This window comes from Pezoporus flaviventris, unplaced genomic scaffold, assembly GCF_033815535.1.
Source record: "Pezoporus flaviventris isolate CSIRO_AGI_PZ_B2104156 unplaced genomic scaffold, CSIRO_AGI_Pfla_v1 ptg000037l, whole genome shotgun sequence".
NCBI classification, from domain to species: Eukaryota; Metazoa; Chordata; class Aves; order Psittaciformes; family Psittacidae; genus Pezoporus; species Pezoporus flaviventris.
Genome location: NW_026892585.1, coordinates 2458009 through 2474974, shown reverse-complemented (window position 1 = coordinate 2474974; position 16966 = coordinate 2458009). Strand labels below are relative to the sequence as shown.

Sequence of the window (16966 nt, the reverse complement as noted above, 5' to 3'; positions counted from 1 at the left end):
ACCGATGTTTTAGTTGTTGCTCAGTAATGTTTAGTCTGATCAAGGACTTTCTGAGTCTCATGCTCTGCCAGGGAGGAGGGGAAGCTGGGAGGAAGCAGAGACGAGACACCTGACCCAAACTAACCAAAGAGGTATCCCATACCAGAGCATATCATGCCCAGTATATAAACTGGGAGCAGTTACCCGGAAGGGCTAGATCACTGCTCGGGTCAGGCTGGGTATCGTCCAGCAGGTGAGGAGCAGTTGTATTCTCTTCCCTTGTTATTTCCCTTATCATTATTATTATTGGTGGCAGCAGCAGTGGTTTGTGTTACACCTTAGTTACTGGGCTGTTCTTTTCTCAACCCAAGGGAGTTACATTCTTTCAATTCTCCTACCCATCCCTCTGGGAACAGGGGGAGGAAGGGGAGGGAGTGAGCGAGTGGCTGCGTGGTTCTGGGTTGCCAGCTGGGCTTAAACCACGACACAAGGCTAGTTACAATCTTATAGACACTGTTCTAGTTTAAAATACAATGACAAAAAATTCTGCTTTCCCTCTAAAAGCTTGTTTGTTACAAATCCCGTCTATTTAAACTTCTAACATATTACTTATTCCCTCTCCTTTTAATTTTGTCTCTTATAGGTCAAAACACTAGAACATAAAACTCGAGCCAGCTTTCAACTGCAAGGCTCCTCCTGTCAGATAGGACTTAAATAAGGAGGAAGAAAAAGGTTTTTCTAACTTACTCCAAGCAGAATGACTATGAAGAAATGACTCAAGCTTAGGTAGCAAAAGTTAGTGGAATGCCATCTGAAATGAAGAGTGATTCAGTAACACATGACTCTTGCTAATCATTCGTTAATTTCCAATTCAAAACCCACTTAGAAGTACTAATGTAATACCAGTGAAACTAGGAGAAGATACTGCTTGGTTTTCTTCTTGGGCTTAAATGAGAATATCAGTTTTTCTGGCATTTGATAAAATGAAAATCACCAAGTGCTATGTACCCCCAAATACTTAATTCCTTTAACATTTATGAATCAGGACTAGGTAAACTTGCAATGACTTTATTCTGCTAATGTGCAAGACTTGGGTAACACTTATGCCTGGGATATTTGTTCTTTGTGTATTCCACATTTTCCTGTAGGCATTCCCTCCTCCTCTTGAACACATTATACCTTAACAGTGTACCATCTTCTGAAACATCCTTTCTCTGGAAGAGTTAAGATCTGTAACACCAGGCAGAATTTTGTGGAGATTGAGACACTGGATTCTTACAGGTGGAATTGTCTAGACCAGACAGAGAAAGAAATTGTCATGTGAATGCTCTAAAATGCTCCCCAAATTGTTTCTAGTGCCATAAAGGTTCATTTCTGAATTCAGAAATGTAATAACAGAAGCAAAAGGTCCGTATGAGTTAAAATTAAGCATTTCTATTTAAAAAGGCAATCATGAACAGGAAACTAAGTATATGCACAGGTGATACTCAGTAATGTAGTTTAGCCTAGTCTTGAGGTTTACTTAGGTAGTCATCAATTCTTTTTTCTAAGTTATTAATTGGTCTTAGCAATGTCTCTTTCTTCCTTTCCAGAGAATCGAAACAAGAAGTTTTTTTAACGTTTCCCACTATAGTTACGGTTTCCTAGTTCAGCATGTTTTGAATTGTTTCAGAGAGAATTTCCAAGTCTATCTGACAAGTAAGGTAAGATCTGCATGTTTCACCAAATGAAGGCATTTTGTTCTGTAAAGAGGCATGTCTTAAAAGCAGAATACCAAATGCTGGCAGCTAACTGGAACTACATGAAAATTGTGGTGGAGCAAACCTGTTATAACTTCAGGTAACACTGAATGCATTGCCTGTGAGAAAAGTAAACTAACCCAGCCTTCTATAGTAATACCCAAACCCCGTAACAAACCCCTCCATATTAACCATTAATCACAGCAAACTTGATACCAGGAATAACAAAGGTTATTGTGGAGCCTGTTACCTTCCTTCCTTCTGAGCTAATTAAAGCACTCTGCTTGCCAATATTAAATGCACAGTCATGGTAGAAGCCAGCTCAATGCTTTTCCTTCACTCAGTGACACAGGAAATAAAACATTTGAAAGAAGTACATGGGATTTTCTGGGAGTGCTACGTAAGACCTAAACCTTTAGCATGTTCCCAGTAATAGCCTTAAGGAGTTCAGCTTATTTTAATCTTACTATGCCTAACACTAATACATCATAGTCACTGCAGTAAAATTTACAGAAGATCCGGTTACTTACTCAGCAAACAATTTATGTCATATCATGCTGCTACTAAGATACGCCTACACTAAAGACTTTAAAGCTCTAGTCTTACAGCTACAGGGTAAGATCACATCAAGCTAATCTACTGATTAATTAGCTAATACTTCATCAGGTAGATTTTCCCATTTATTCAACCAGCCCTGAGCTATGCTTGCTGCAAAACAGTTCAGCCATTCTTTAGTAAGGCTGCTGTGCTAGCTTAAAACTTAAGCTAAAGCATTTCAGATATCCCAGAAAATATATGAATAAACTTTTATTTTTATGCATCAAGACGCACTATTTTAATACAACCCACACATTTTAAGTCAGGTGGAGAGTACTAAACTGAACAATCATCACTAAAACATTTCCATTGGAAATGTGTTAAAGTTCTCATGTGTCTTCATAACCACCTTACTGAAGTTTTCTTATGCGTTTCTGGTCTACACACCACATGTTTCACACAGTCATGCAAATCTGAATCAAGTTTTAAACGTCCAGGTAACAGGGAAGTCCATTCACTGCAAAGATTCATTTTCAGAGAAAAGCCAAATAAGCAGGGTTCTTCATGAGAGTACAGGTATTTTAGAAACCATGAACTTTCAGTTGTTCTTCCTTGACAATGCCAATCTAAAGGAGAAAAGCAACACATTTCAGTAAAGCTGATATGCGTGGGATATTACAGTGATATCAAGTTACCATAATCTTATACTTTCATTAAAAATACTGCAACACAGTATATAGTCAATAAAGCAGTTTCCTAGTTTCTGGAATGCTTCTGGGCCAAGCAGAAGAACTGACTACATAAAGAAGAAAATCTTATCAGATATCTGACTTGTTCTGTAGTCCTAGCACTTCGTCTTTGACAGTGTTAACACCTCTGCATCATGACTGCCATTAGTAAGCATCTTTCCTCTACAGGGTTTGCAGTCTCAAAATTGTGGTTTGCATCAAACACTTGATTTTACAAATGGAGACCTCGCGTTGCGCTGCCAAAGAACAAGTGCAATCCTGTAGCAAGGTAAACACATTCTACAGTGCACTGATTCTTACCACAGGTTTACTCTCGTTCTGCAAGCATCATTTTACTTTTTGGCTGAAAACACAAAGGAACTATAGTACATCTTTAGCTGGTTAACTAACATCAGTGCCACCTGTCATCGTAGTTCTTCCAGAGAAGTTTAGGTATTTATCTGCAGTCCCTCACCTCCAAGAGAAATTGGCAAATGTTCTTCCTCTGGTCACCTTGAAGCTGGATAACTTCACCGTATTCGGGATGTTCAATCACAGTACCATTACAAGCAAATTTCTAGAGAGAAACATTCACATTGTCAGACATCTGCTGTACATTACGATTTTGCTTAGCAAGTCTTTTCAGCAGGATTTTGTCACAGATGATGCATACTAAATTCTGATGCCAAGCAAGGCAAAGGCTAGATCTGTTTTACGCTGGGGTTGGTATATCTGCTGATACATACAGACACGAACTAAACTGCTGATGGTAAATTCAGGCAAAGACAGCATTGGCGACTGTGCAGAAGGAACTGGCCAATGCTCATCACAAGAAAAGAAAATAAAGTTGTAAGATACAGCCTTTCAGCTCCACACCGTTTTAAATAAGTATTTTTTATCCTGGAGAAGCAACACAGCTTATGACAGAAGCAGGAATGCAAAAACAGTTCTATTCTAACCTGATTTTATTCTTTACATCAAAGCAGACAGGTATCTGTGAATTTAATGAAACATTCAGAATGCATTTTATTTACTTCTTTATCGGAAAATACACTAAACTTTTTAGCAAAAAAATCAGTGTCACTAGACCCTGACAGGAGTTACGAGAAAGACAGGGAAAGGGATCAATCTGAATATGAAAGTGATGTGCACTGGCAAGAGTGAAATAAAACAAATATTGTTATCTCTTATTCAAATCTATCATACTCCTTTACATAATATATTTATTACCAAATCAAATCAGTAACTTTACCTTTTTGAAAGCTTTCACAAGTTTCTTCTTGTCATAATCATCTGCAATCCCCTGAACAGTTGTCAGTGTCTTTCTTCCGTTCCGTTGCTGGATCCTTATATGAATGTAATCCTCAGTCCCCGCCGGGAGTAAGTCGTCACCCTTTGTTGCATCAGCAAAGGGGTCTGTGGGAGTTAAAAACACATAATGTTTAAATATATCCTTAAAAATCAGAGCATTGCTTTCTCCAGCTGTATTAAGTCTCACTAGGCTACCGTCTCAACACAGCGCTCTCAACTGTCATGCATCTGGTGTCTTCAATGCCCTCCTGGATACAAACCGTTTTCAGCAACAGTTTCAATTTACTTCACTATTCCTTGCAAACTGCAAAACCTGAAGCTTCTAAAACTGAAAACATGGTTTCGAGAGAACATCATATGCACCTTAAGTTTTAGATGGCCACATGCATTTTAAGGGCAATCCTGTCTTTCATCAGATCAGCTGATAAGTAGACAATAAAGAAGCTCCTGTACACAGTCTCCTTTACAGAGCAGAAGTCTTACACTGTGACCACACTACCAGCATTTTAAGGCATGGCTGTAATTCTTGCCTACTAATATAAACAAAACACAGCCACAGACACTCAGAAGTGTCAGAGGCTGGCTGTAACCCAGCACCCCTCTGCCAGTCAGTAATTTTAGGCAAGAATTGTAGCAAAATTAATTCAGAGTGACTGAGACAGTTGTCAGATTCTTCCAAGCTTACATTGATCTAGCACAGGTGAAACAGGAAGCATTTAAGAAGACTTTCTGGGTTATACTTCTTATTCTCCATGAAAACGTATTTAACACACTACAAAGAAATTTTATGGCCCAACAACTTTCCTAATCAGCAGCTTCAAATAAACCTTGAAGCATGAAGTGCTTTAAGTATTATTTTTTAAGATAAATCACGAGTAATTTTTTGATACTAATCAGAATATTGCAAAGTCTGATCTTCAAGAAGTGTAGGTTCAACAGCCACCTATGCTACAACATCCCAAACTTCCATCCAAAGCTCAAACCTAAACACACCAATACAGTTTTGCCACACACTCAAAGCAAGCGCCCCAAAAGGGTAAGACTTCAGCAGAAACAGCAACAGTACTTCAGCTGCAGACACACTGACCTATGTAGAAACAAGAAGGACAAGAGCATTAAAGGCACTGCAAGCAGGATGAGGATGCAAGCACCACAAGGAACAAGTACAGCACTGGGAAGCTTGACTGGCTTAATTCCTATTACGGACAAAACACACTGTGAACCATGGTTTGTGGGGTAAACACTAACATAAAATTCCAGTAGGAAAAAAGGAGGGGATTCAGGCATGAATTTCACTTGCCAGAGTTTAGGATTCTAGGCTGGTGATGAGCCAGCACGGTAGGTGTTAACAGTGGATCACTTCAAACAGATCCTATGGGCAGCACCTTCCTAAGGGCAGGGTCAGCTCCTAAATCGTGACTAACAGAACTTTCTCGTACAGGTTACAAGTGCAGAAGATGAGAATCAAAACTTGCAGCCAAAACCCTGACAACATTATCGTATGAAGTGTTAACCTGCTCGTTTCTGTCACCCATAGATAAGAAGAACCACGGCGCAGCGTGGTAAACTTCCCTGTTAATACAGCAGAAATTACCTACCTTCTGTACAGCTCAAACTACAGAACCTATAGCCTCGGCAAGGCATGGGCCAGGTTTGGGGGCACTGTTATGGATGAGGCAGCAAATCAACAAGCAACTGGAACTGAGGAAATTATTCCCTTCTCAGTAGAGCACATGAACCTCAGGCTCCCTGTCCACAAAGGCCACAACTCCAGGGCTGCACCCGCTTCAGCATCACCTCGGAGGCCGGGGCACCGACGCTCGAACAGCACCGGGGCCCTAGGGAACAGGGCCGGGGGCCGAGGACGGGGTGACCGGGGCCAGCCGAGGGGGACGACTGTGGGTCTCTGTGCGGCACACGGGGGTGCCGGCGGCTCTTACCGAAGGACTGGAGGTTCTGGATAGATGACATGCGACTCTGCGGCGAGAGGCTGGAGCAGCGGGGAAAAGGCCGCGGCTGGGCGCTCACGGGTCACGGCTCCGCAGTGCCGGCGGGGCGGGGATCGGAGGAGGGATAACAAAAGCGGAGGGAGGGCGGCGAGTCTGAGAGGGAAGGAAAGGGGAGGGAAAGGCGGAGAAGGGCGAGAAAGGAGAAGCAAGCGCAAAGAGGAAGGAAGAGCGGCCGGAGCCCACGGCCCGGCACCCGCCCCGCAGCGCCGTTAACGGGCAGCGGCCGCCGGTCCCCCTCACAAAATGGCGGCTGACCCCGCCCCGGTGAGGGGTCGCGGTACCCAGTGCACACCGTGCCCAATGGCCGCCGCCTGAGGAGGCTGGCGGTGGCGGGGGGTAGCGGTCACGGTAGGGTTGTGTGCCCGCACGTCCCTGCCTTCCCCAGGCGGGGAACGGATCCCCACAGGAGCCCATCGTTCCCTCGCCGTGCTGCGCGCCCGCAGGACGTGGCAGGCCTCCGGGAGAGACCCCGATGGGGGCTTCTCTTCACCACAGTATCACAGTATCACCGCATGCTAGAGACTGGAAAGATCATCTAGTCCAATCCCCCTGCCGGAGCAGGAACACCTAGATAATGTTACACAGGAATGCGTCCAGGCGGGTTTTGAATGTCTCCAGGGAAGGAGACTCCACAACCTCCCTGGGCAGCCTGTTCCAGTGCTCTGTCACCCTCACTGAGAAGAAGTTTCTTCTCAAGTTTAAGTGGAACCTCTTGTGTTCCAGTTTGTACCCATTACCCCTTGTCCTATCATTGTTTGCCACTGAGTAGAGCCTGGCTCCATCCTCGTGACACTCCCCCTTTATATATTTATAGACACTTATAAGGTCACCCCTCAGTCTCCTCCAAACTATAGAGACCCAGCTCCCTCAGTCTGTCCTCATAAGGGAGATGCTCCACTCCCTTCATCATCTTCGTTGCCCTGTGCTGGACTCTCTCCAGCAGCTCCCTGTCCTTCTTGAACTGAGGGGCCCAGAACTGGACACAATATTCCAGATGGGGTCTCACCAGGGCAGAGTAGAGGGGAAGGAGGACCTCTCTCGACCTACTAACCACCCCCCTTCTAATACACGCCAGGATGCCATTGGCCTTCTTGGCCACAAGGGCACAGTGTTGGCTCCCTTCATGCTTGGGTGCTGCTGTTTGCTGGCCTCCCTTCGTGTGGCGTCAAGCCGATCTGAAATGGTGCTTCCCCCTTCCTCAGTCAAACGTAGCATTCTCCTCAAGAAACTGGCTGCTTATGGCCTGCATGGGTGGATTCTCTTGTCTTTGGGGCAGAGCCCAAATGGTATCACATCCAGTTGGTGACCAGTCACTAGCGGCGTCCCTCAGGGCTCAGTGTTAGGGCCAGTCTTGTTTAATACCTTCAGTGATTATTATTAGGGCCGGTTGATCTGGAGGCTCTGCAGGGGGATCTGGACAGGCTGGATCCATGGGCTGGGGCCAAAGGGGTGAGGTTCAAGAAGGCAAAGTGCTGGGTCCTGCAGTTGGGCCACAACCACCCCATGCAGTGCTGCAGGCTTGGGCTGGAAACTGCTCATGGGGAAGGACCTGCGGGTGCCGAATGATGGAGCCGAACATGAGCAGCTTGTGCCCAGGAACCTAAGAAGCCACCAGCATCCTGGCCTGGATCAGCACCAATGTAGCAGCAGGGCCAGGGCAGGGATTGTGCCCCTGTGCTGGGCACAGCCTGGGTGCCACCATGCTACAATGACTTTGTAGAGGCTCAGTAACTTACTTGCACCGGCACAATTGCCAGAAGCTCTATTTCTCCTTCTTTTTTTTTCCTTGTTTTTTTGGCTTTTATATCAAGCTTCAGTCCTCTTAAACCAAAGTGCTATTTCTCTTCAATGCTCCAAGGCCTGGATCAGCGCTGCAGTACCTTAATGCATGTCACTGTGCATTGGTCTAAGAAAGTTTCTGGTCCTGGCACTTTGAAAAGAAGCTTTAATTTTCAGGGAAAGCAAGGCCATTTGCCATCACACAAAACCTCTGCTCACCCTTTGCTGCCATCGCTGATGAAGGCTTTCTCTGCAGTACGGGCTGTAGAGAAGGGTTGTCTGACCCCTTCCCAAGCAAAGGCACCAATGGGACAGTAATGGGAGGATGGGGAGACGCTGATTAGAGAGCTTGAGGTGCCTGCTTCAGTCACAGAGGGCATGGCATGGTTTGGACAATATTTGTGGATCCAGGATGCAGACCTGGACACTGCGAAACCTTCTGGGCAGGGTGAGCAAGCTCAGAACACCCAGCCTCAGGGACATGTCCCAGGGTGTCTCCAGCACCTCTCTCAGACACATTACATTACAACTAATGGGGGGGGGGGAATTTTGCCTCTGATGCATTTTTGCAAATCCTATATATTTGTGCAAAATTCTGTTGTCTGTTTTGCTCTCCCATGAAACTTTTCCCTTTTTTGCCCCAGCCACTGGTTTTTGTTACCTTGGCTGGGCCAGTTCCTCTGTCTATGGGACACTGATGAACCAGGTCAATGTTTGAGTTAAAAAATAAACTCAAAGGTTAAAACCTCACATCCACTCCACTTACATACTCCTGCAACGGTTGTGCTGGGGCAATCCAACAGGACAAAGGCTGGGGCCAGGCCTAGCCATGGATGAGAGGACAGTGGGTGTTGAGACACAAACCCCAAGCCCGAAGCCACAGGTCTGGGTGCATTTTTTGCTGACTGTGGCAGTTCTTGTGCTTAATTTGGATCTTCATGTATTTAAAATAGTATTTACTTCTCACTACAGGGTTTACCTGGGCCTATGGGCGATTTGTGGAATTCATCCTGCAGTTTACAGCAAAAGAGATTTGGTTTCTGGGAAACAGCAAAGCTCCTTTATAAACCAAGAAGATGTGACTGTTGTCCTTAAAATGAAACCGTGATGAACAATTCTTAAGTGCAAACCTTAATAACTGCAGAGGGAATGGAAACAAACCCTAATTGCACAGCTTGGCATGCACTGGGCAGCAATTAAAACAAAGGTGGTGGCCAACAAGCTTATCATTCCCTTGGCAGTGGGCCACAATGGCCATATGGGATCGCTGTGAGGCTGCATCAATGCAGCATCATCTGCTGCCCTCCTCAGGGGGAGCTTTGCACCAAACTTTGGCCCCTATGGGTATCATAGGAGATGTGCTTCTGCTTTTGTCCCCTGGCAGCTGTCCTGAGGGCCTTTGTCCTGAGTCCTTCCCATTGCTGCTGAGCAGCCACTCATGGCGACAGACCCATGAAAGCCCTGTTGTGAGAGCTTCCAGCCGCACCAGAGTGCAAAGGCAGGCCAAGCACAACAGTAAACAGAAAAGGTAGCAGCAATTAAAATAGGGCTAAAACCTAAGTGGGGTTGTTCCTTAGGCTGTTACATTTCAGTTTATGGCTAATCACCCTAGAGCTGAGGCTGGAGTTAATCTCATTTGCTAATAGCTATTAGACATCAGGGTTTAAGCAATGGATTAGGAATGAGACTCTTGCCTTTCCATGACTAATGTATAAGCTAGCAACTATTGTGCTGGAAAAGCAAAATATCATCTCTATCTTGAGCATGGCTTCAAGCTATTTAAGTGTAACACTTGCACAACCTGGTTATGAATTGCAATTAAAGATCCCTTCGCTTGCCTTTTACTGCATTCAGTTCATCTGTCAGGCTGCACGTGACTCATTAGAGGTTATTTATGACTGGTTAAAATGCAGGGATTAAAACCAGGAACTCACGGGCATGCAGATGAAAACTATGACATACTGAAGCCAAAAACTGTCACCCTGGTGCAGAACGGCACCTTCACTGGGTACTTTCTGAAGTACCTTGGCTGCCCTTTAGGAGCAAGGAGTAACCCAGCCTAGCGGGAGACACTGTTATTCCAGAGAACTGCTGTATGGAAGTATGGGCTGGGAATGCCCTGTCTTGCATCAGGGAAACAGGTCAACTGCACTTGGGAAGAGTGGCTGGAGAGTGACTGTCCCCCTGAGCTCGGCCCTTCTGAGGCCACACCTCAAATCCTGTGTTCAGCTCTGGGCCCCTCACTACAACAGAGACATTGAGGTGATGGAGCAGGGCCAGAGAAGGGCAACGGAGCTGGTGCAGGGCCTGGAGCACAAGTGTGATGGGGAACGGCTGAGGGACCTGGGGGGTTCAGTGTGGAGAAGAGAAGGCTCAGGGGGGACCTGATCGCTGCCTACAACTGCCTGAGAGGAGGTTGTAGTGAGGTGGGGTCGGTCTCTGCTCCCAAGGAACAAGGGGCAGGACAAGAGGAAACGGCCTCAAGCTGCACCAGGGGACTTTCAGACCACCAGCAGATGGCAGCTACGCTCAACATTACAGGAAGTTACAGGAACTTTGTATCCCCTTTCTAAATGGGTTTGTATCTGCAGCAGTCTCCAAAGTCTCATTTCTATCAGATGAGTTATTTGAGGTTGCAAGGGGTTCAATTTGAAGTCCTTGATTTTAGTACTGAAATACCAAACAGCCTACAATACTGAACCACTACAGCCCCACTTACCAAAGATGGCAATAGTTCAACAGGAGCACTAACAAATCTGTTCCACTTCTGAAAGGCAGAACTGCTGGAAATAAACTTTTGCTTGAAGACAAGAGAGCATTTCTGTAACAGGTCATCTTGTTCAAGCCCCACATAACATCCCTGCAGGAAGAGACAAGGGCCATATGCTGCAGTCTTTGCCTCTACACAATTAGGTAGTATTTGCATATGGAACAGGCCCAGGGTGAGCCAGAGCAATGGGTGAATTGTATGTGTAAAGCAGACTCAGTGGTGCATTCATGTCCTCTCTGCAGCCCCACTTCCCAGCTAAGTCTGGGAATCTCCAGAGGAAAAAAGAACAATAACCTCACAGCAGAGAGATTCATACAGCACTTTCCAATATGCCTTGTCTTCCATGAACTCCCCGGATTTTGAGCATGGCTTGTAGGGCAAGCCACAAAAGCTAAGTACCAAAATACCCCAGTGCTTATTTATGATGACAACTCATTAACCAACAGGACACCCCCTTGTGACAGCATGGCCCAGAGTCAATACCAATGCTACACTTTTGGACTACAGCATGTAAAGATGTGTATCCACAAGATGGAAAGCAGAAGAGAGAACATTCAGGCTCATAACTCCCCCTAGAGATCTTGGACATCCTCTTTTCAAGATTCTCTAGGTGATTGTTCCTTGCATTTCCTCAAGGGATGCAATGTGTCTGATGAGACATTCCTGACAACAGCTGCAAGTCTATTTTGATGAAGAACACAATTTCCAATTAGTGAATATTAAGAGTATTCAGACATCATATATTAAAAATACTTTATACCATATCGAGACACAAATGTATTATAATGGTTTTCTAGCCACAAAAAGTCATTCTGTAGGTTAAAATTTGTAGTTACGCTAACAGTAAAAATTACTTTTATGATCAGAGTGAAGGAAGAGAAAGGAAAACCAAGCTTCTTTTAAATATGGATAGGGGGTTTGCCATTAGAGTGAGAATTAGTGCATTAATTTTCTAATTCAATACATTACAAATCATTTCAGTAACAGTAGTGTCTTACAATCACTCAAGTGAACAGTCATAACCTGAAGTAAATATAGAACAAGACATGAAACGAAGCTTGTATCTAAAGTGTATCAAACCAGCATGCTCATCTGGTGTAAATGCCAGCTGCTTTCAAAAAGAGAGACGTCACACTTTTAAGAAAAGCAAACATTTACTTCAAATTGCAGTATAGGCTTTTCAATCACAGAAAAAGAAAAGAAAAACAGTGATCTGACAGCGCTCACATCCTGTGCAAAAAAAAAACCTGTAGCACAAGGTACTTGGAGCCGCTTACACATTGCAGGATAAAGTAAATAAATACAGTAGCTAGAATATGGCACTCTTGTGACAGACTCTAAACCCCGTGGAATGCCTCTGAAATATTTTTTTATCCTTGTATTAGTAGCAAAGTCCCACCACCGTAAAATAGGACAATGTTTTAAATAAACCAAACTAAAATATTTATATCTAAGAGAAGGATTTACACAGTTATTAACTTTTAAGTGCAGAAAATGGGACTTGGGCTTAGATCTTTCTTTAAATTAACCCCCCACACATATAATCCCGTTTGATCTCAAAAGGAAGTTTATGTTTGAGGAAAAATGTTACCAAAGTTGCATAATTTCATTTGTTACTCCCACAGCTGGAAGTTAAATTCTAAACAGTCTTGAAACACGAACGTTCAGCATTAGCCAGTGAAACAAAGGACTTGTCAAAAGCCCTCAGGATTTCTTTATCCTCCCAATATTCATTTGCTTTCTCCTACATCTTTAGACAGCAATCGCCAAGTTTGCAAACAAAAGAATGCAATATGCATCATACATCAAGAAAAGACGAAGTTGACGAAGAAGAACTTCCACGTTTCTGAATCTTTTCCTTGCTTCTTTCAAACTTCTTTATGATCTCAGTCACTATGCACACAGAGGAAGTGAGTCCCACAAGAAACAGTAAATCTGTCAAAAAGAGACATAATCAGCCTTTTTAGAATTTGCTATTTAAGGCTTAGGGCAGACTTGCAAATGAACAAGACTCACAAGACTTTCAAATTGTCTCCCAGTCACTAGGTAAGCTCAGGAGTAATGAAAGAATCAATTTTTGCAGGACCAGGAGATTAACATGCATACTTTATGCACAAATCGTAAGTACAGGCGCGATATTTCAAACTTTTAAAGTATTTCATAACCTTGCTTTTGTTAACACCTATGAAAACAAAGAACACTAAGCAACACAGTTAACTTCATATATGGGGAAAAATCACTATCGTCAGAAATGACACTACAATAAAAATTATGTTAAAGCATGTATTTCACAACAATCATTTAACTCTAGAAAACTGCAGAAGTAATAAACGTCTTAATAAGGCCAGCAGCATTATGTATCTATAGCCTCTTAAAATCCTCATGTCTATTTATCCTAAGACAGTGCAGCTGATTATTAAATAAAGGATCAACGTGTCTAAATAAGGTATTCACATTTAGAGGGAAAAAAAAAAAAACTTGCTAAACAGCAACATTAATACTGCTTAAAAAACTTCAATAAAGTCTCTACTTCATTTTTGCCTGCATCAAAATTTGTATGAAAAAACCCCAATATACCTAAGCACATAAGAATTTAAGAACACACCGATCAGCTGTGTACCATATGCATTTAAATCATGGTTCCCAAAGGCTTTGTATTCCTTTTGTATGCAAAGAGCCAGAAAGGGCTCTTCTAGAGCCATCAGCTGGTGTATTCACAAATTAATCCTTAATGCACAGTTCTGAAAAGGGAACTGTTCTTACCCAAGACACTCAGGCTCTCCGTTTGGAAAACCTTCTGAAGTGGAGGAAAGTAAATGACCAATAACTGCCCCATTATAGATCCAAGAACGGCATAGCAGAACATTTTGTTACTGCAAAGTCCAATCTCAAACACAGATTTTGCCTGTAAAACAACACATTACACTGGACATGGAGTCTTAATTCTCTAGATAAGAAAGTAATTCATAACTACAACTGCTTTTCATGCAGACTTTTAGAAAAATATAAGAAGTTACTGTTGACCTTTTAGATAATCCAGAACAAAGTTCCTGAACAGGCTAATTACATTTTCTCTCTGGTAAACAGAGTACAAATCTTGTCTTCATAGTCACTGACCTGTATTTTGAGCTCACTTTTCTGCAAGTACAGTGCATTAGACAGTACTCTCTACACTGGAAGTGCTTCTGTTGCCCCTGACAGTTCACATCAGAAAACAGACTGCAAATTACAGGTAGTAATGTATACCAGCGATGTCCCTTTCTCCAACTAGCACAGAAATTCAGACTTGCTTTCTTAGACCCAAAATACAGACAGAATGAACAGTTCAAACCTTTTCCCTTGGACTGTGGGTGTAGGGTTACAAAATACAAATGTTAAGGCCTTTCTGCCAAGGATGCTGAGCTGACAGAAGTTAGCAATACAAAGGATGATCACACTTCAGCTTTCAATAAAAACCTCCTTGCTTCTGTCAGGACAGAACCATTACTACCAGCTCTGCATCACGTACACAGATTAAGGACAGTAATACTTATGATGTAATGTAAGAAATCCTAACCTAGTAAATATGTGAAACTCAATAGCAGATGTGCAGGCAAACATCTGAAACAAACATAAGATCCTCCCCTCAAAGAAAATTCTGCTTATTGTGTAAATACTGTGTAAATGGACAACAGGAATCACCTACCTGAGATCTAGAACTCAAAGCATTGAACATATCAAAAAATACAAAACAGGTGAAAGTCATGGTTGTATCTCGAGGTGTTATTACATTGTCTCTTAACTGCCAACAAAAGAAAATGAAATGGCTTTAGCATGCTTTAAACCCTCTGCAACTGAGCAAAGTTATTACAATAATTCAAGTTCTACGAGACAGAAAATGAAAGCAACTTGATTGCTCCAACCTGATTTAATAAATCATGCAGCAAAAATTACACACCTGTGACCTAACAACTACTTGTAATTACAAGCTGTGATTAAATGAAGCCTCCTGACAAACATTTATGCAAGCACATGGAATACCAAGAATTCTATGATGTACTACCAAAAGTTCGAGCAGTGGTTTTCTCTATTGGGAAAATAAAACCAAATGGCTGTTTTGCAATAGCCTGGGTAGAAAATTTGTACAATTACTTTCCATGGGCTAAGGTTTCCCAAGTAGATTTGGGACTTGGAAAAGAGTGTTAAAATAAAGAATGGGGAATAAAACTGTACTCCCCATTTCAGCAACTACTTTGAAATATCTTCCTCTGTAATCTCCTTGCTGAATAGATCATTAAATAAGCACAGACGAAACTTGCAATGAAGTTCATAAAACCAAGGAATTCCAGCTGGTGGCATGAAAAGGACTTCTTTCAAATCAGTTTGTTACTGCTTTAAACTTATCATACCTCTCTCCAGAAGACGAACAGTGTTCCACACACAATAATTATTGATGAAACCAGTATTTTCACAATCAGACTTTTGGTCAGAATGCTGTCCTTCAGATTTCTTGGAGGCTTCCGAATTACATCTTTATCCACAGGCTCCACCCCAAGACTTGAAATTAAATGAATGTCTTAAGAGTTTTATCATCATAAAAATAATTCACTGCTTCCAACTTAAGAATTAGATTTTCTGAGTCGAAAGATTTAATCTGCTCCCTACAGCTTAAGAATTATCTCACTCAAATAAGCACGTAATATTTTTCCTTTCAGAAAACTGAGCTGTATGTATTAGTAAATAAGTCTTAGCAATATCCTAACACTGTAGTTTTAGAGTCCATAAATACATGATCTCAGACAGTATTCAAAGTTGTGTATGTTAATTATACAGGAATTTGCAATATTAGTTATGTTCCCCATTTCTATTACTGTGATCAACCCAGCTAAGGAATTTATCATTAATTCCTTTCCACCACTCCCTCCACCATCTGTCTGCAGTGAAGAGGGTGGTCAGAGAAAGAACCCAAAGGGAAGCCAGAATCCTGCATGCAAGTTTCATGGGCATATCTGTGGAACTTCAGGTATCCGTGCTGCCCCCATACTTATCGTTAGATACTAAAGCAAATCAAAAGGAATGAGCATACAACTATACTGCAAACATAATAACTTAAGGTTTGCTGTTTTGGAAGCATTTCAGAAAGTTTCCTGAATAAGCAGAATTTCCTTATTCAATTTCCTTGAAATAAAAAGGACTACAGCTCTCTAATGGAATTTCAAGTCATTACTTACCTTTGAGCTGGAGGTCCATCCATAATAATATTGATCCATAAGATCTGCATGGCATTGAGAGGATTAGGAAAGTTCATTAATGTAGCCAGTGAGATTAAAGTCAGTGCTGCTATACTCCTGTTGAAAGAAGCCATTTTTATAACTGTCAGCATGGAACATTTCAGAAGATCCACTGGTATCTGCTTTTTAATCAACACTTCAAGTGCTTAAGAGTGGAGAGAGATTTTGACAGCCTAATTTTAAAGGCAAATATAAATTCATTTAGAATACTCATCTTGATAGAGAGCATATTTTAAACAGCATACTCTAAAACTGTGGAACTGGGTTCTATGTTTTTGTTGTGCCAGAAGCAGGTCTTTAAACATGGTTTAGAAAACCAATCTGCTTTTATGTGTTTGATGTAAACACAACTACTCTATGCATGTACCAGCAGTCTAACCAATCAGTCAAGGCAAGGCACTACACCCCAAGCTCCCTGAAAATACCTACACCACCCCTCATTAGTAGCACGGTGAGAAGGCTAGGCAGAAGACTGAAAACAGGTTAGCTAGTTGCAAGCCTAGTATTAGAAACCTCTCTAAACAAGTATGCACTGATTGCTTTCAGAGCAAGATTAAGCGGTTTCATAACCAACAAGAAGAGAGCAAGGCTTATAATGATTCCAAATTTAGCACTCTATGAACCCTATTTATGCTCTCCCTGCAAAGAGGGACAGGGGAGAAAAAAACCAGGCAACTCATTCATCAGAAACCTGAGGCTACCATGCTAACAGGCAAGCACACTGTCCTAGAATACTTATGCTTAGTTATTTTTCAGAGGCAGACTTCTGGTATTCTACCGACACAGGACACTACTCAGGATTCAAAGTATATGACACTCCTTACATTCTTAGGCAAGTTTTAAG

General features: G+C 42.5%; 2 protein-coding genes across 8 annotated transcripts in view; both read right to left on the bottom strand.

The window, feature by feature from the left end:
* Positions 1-1031: 1031 nt before the first annotated feature.
* Positions 1032-6558, bottom strand: EIF1B (eukaryotic translation initiation factor 1B). 2 transcript variants are annotated; one of them, XR_009745320.1, is made up of 5 exons: positions 6235-6558; positions 4236-4399; positions 3459-3560; positions 2703-2881; positions 1032-1270 (listed from the first exon to the last, which is right to left on the bottom strand). XR_009745320.1 is itself a non-coding variant. In XM_061464488.1 (4 exons), the coding sequence occupies exons 1-4, from the start codon at positions 6263-6265 to the stop codon at positions 2837-2839; spliced, it is 342 nt and encodes a 113-aa protein (XP_061320472.1). In that variant the 5' UTR covers positions 6266-6558; the 3' UTR covers positions 1032-2836. The 2 variants fall into 2 exon arrangements, 1 of the variants encoding a protein (XP_061320472.1); XM_061464488.1 differs by having other exon boundaries at positions 1032-2881.
* Positions 6559-11987: 5429 nt separating this feature from the next.
* Positions 11988-16966, bottom strand: part of ATP2C1 (ATPase secretory pathway Ca2+ transporting 1) — a 64143-nt gene continuing 59164 nt past the window's right edge. For all 6 annotated transcript variants that reach the window (XM_061464478.1, XM_061464482.1, XM_061464480.1 and 3 more), the window contains 5 exons: positions 16063-16179; positions 15241-15388; positions 14538-14633; positions 13616-13757; positions 11988-12787 (listed from right to left, as the gene is read on the bottom strand). In XM_061464478.1, coding sequence (XP_061320462.1) covers positions 12651-12787; positions 13616-13757; positions 14538-14633; positions 15241-15388; positions 16063-16179 — 640 coding nt within the window. In that variant the 3' untranslated portion in view covers positions 11988-12650. The remainder of the gene's footprint in view (positions 12788-13615; positions 13758-14537; positions 14634-15240; positions 15389-16062; positions 16180-16966) is intronic.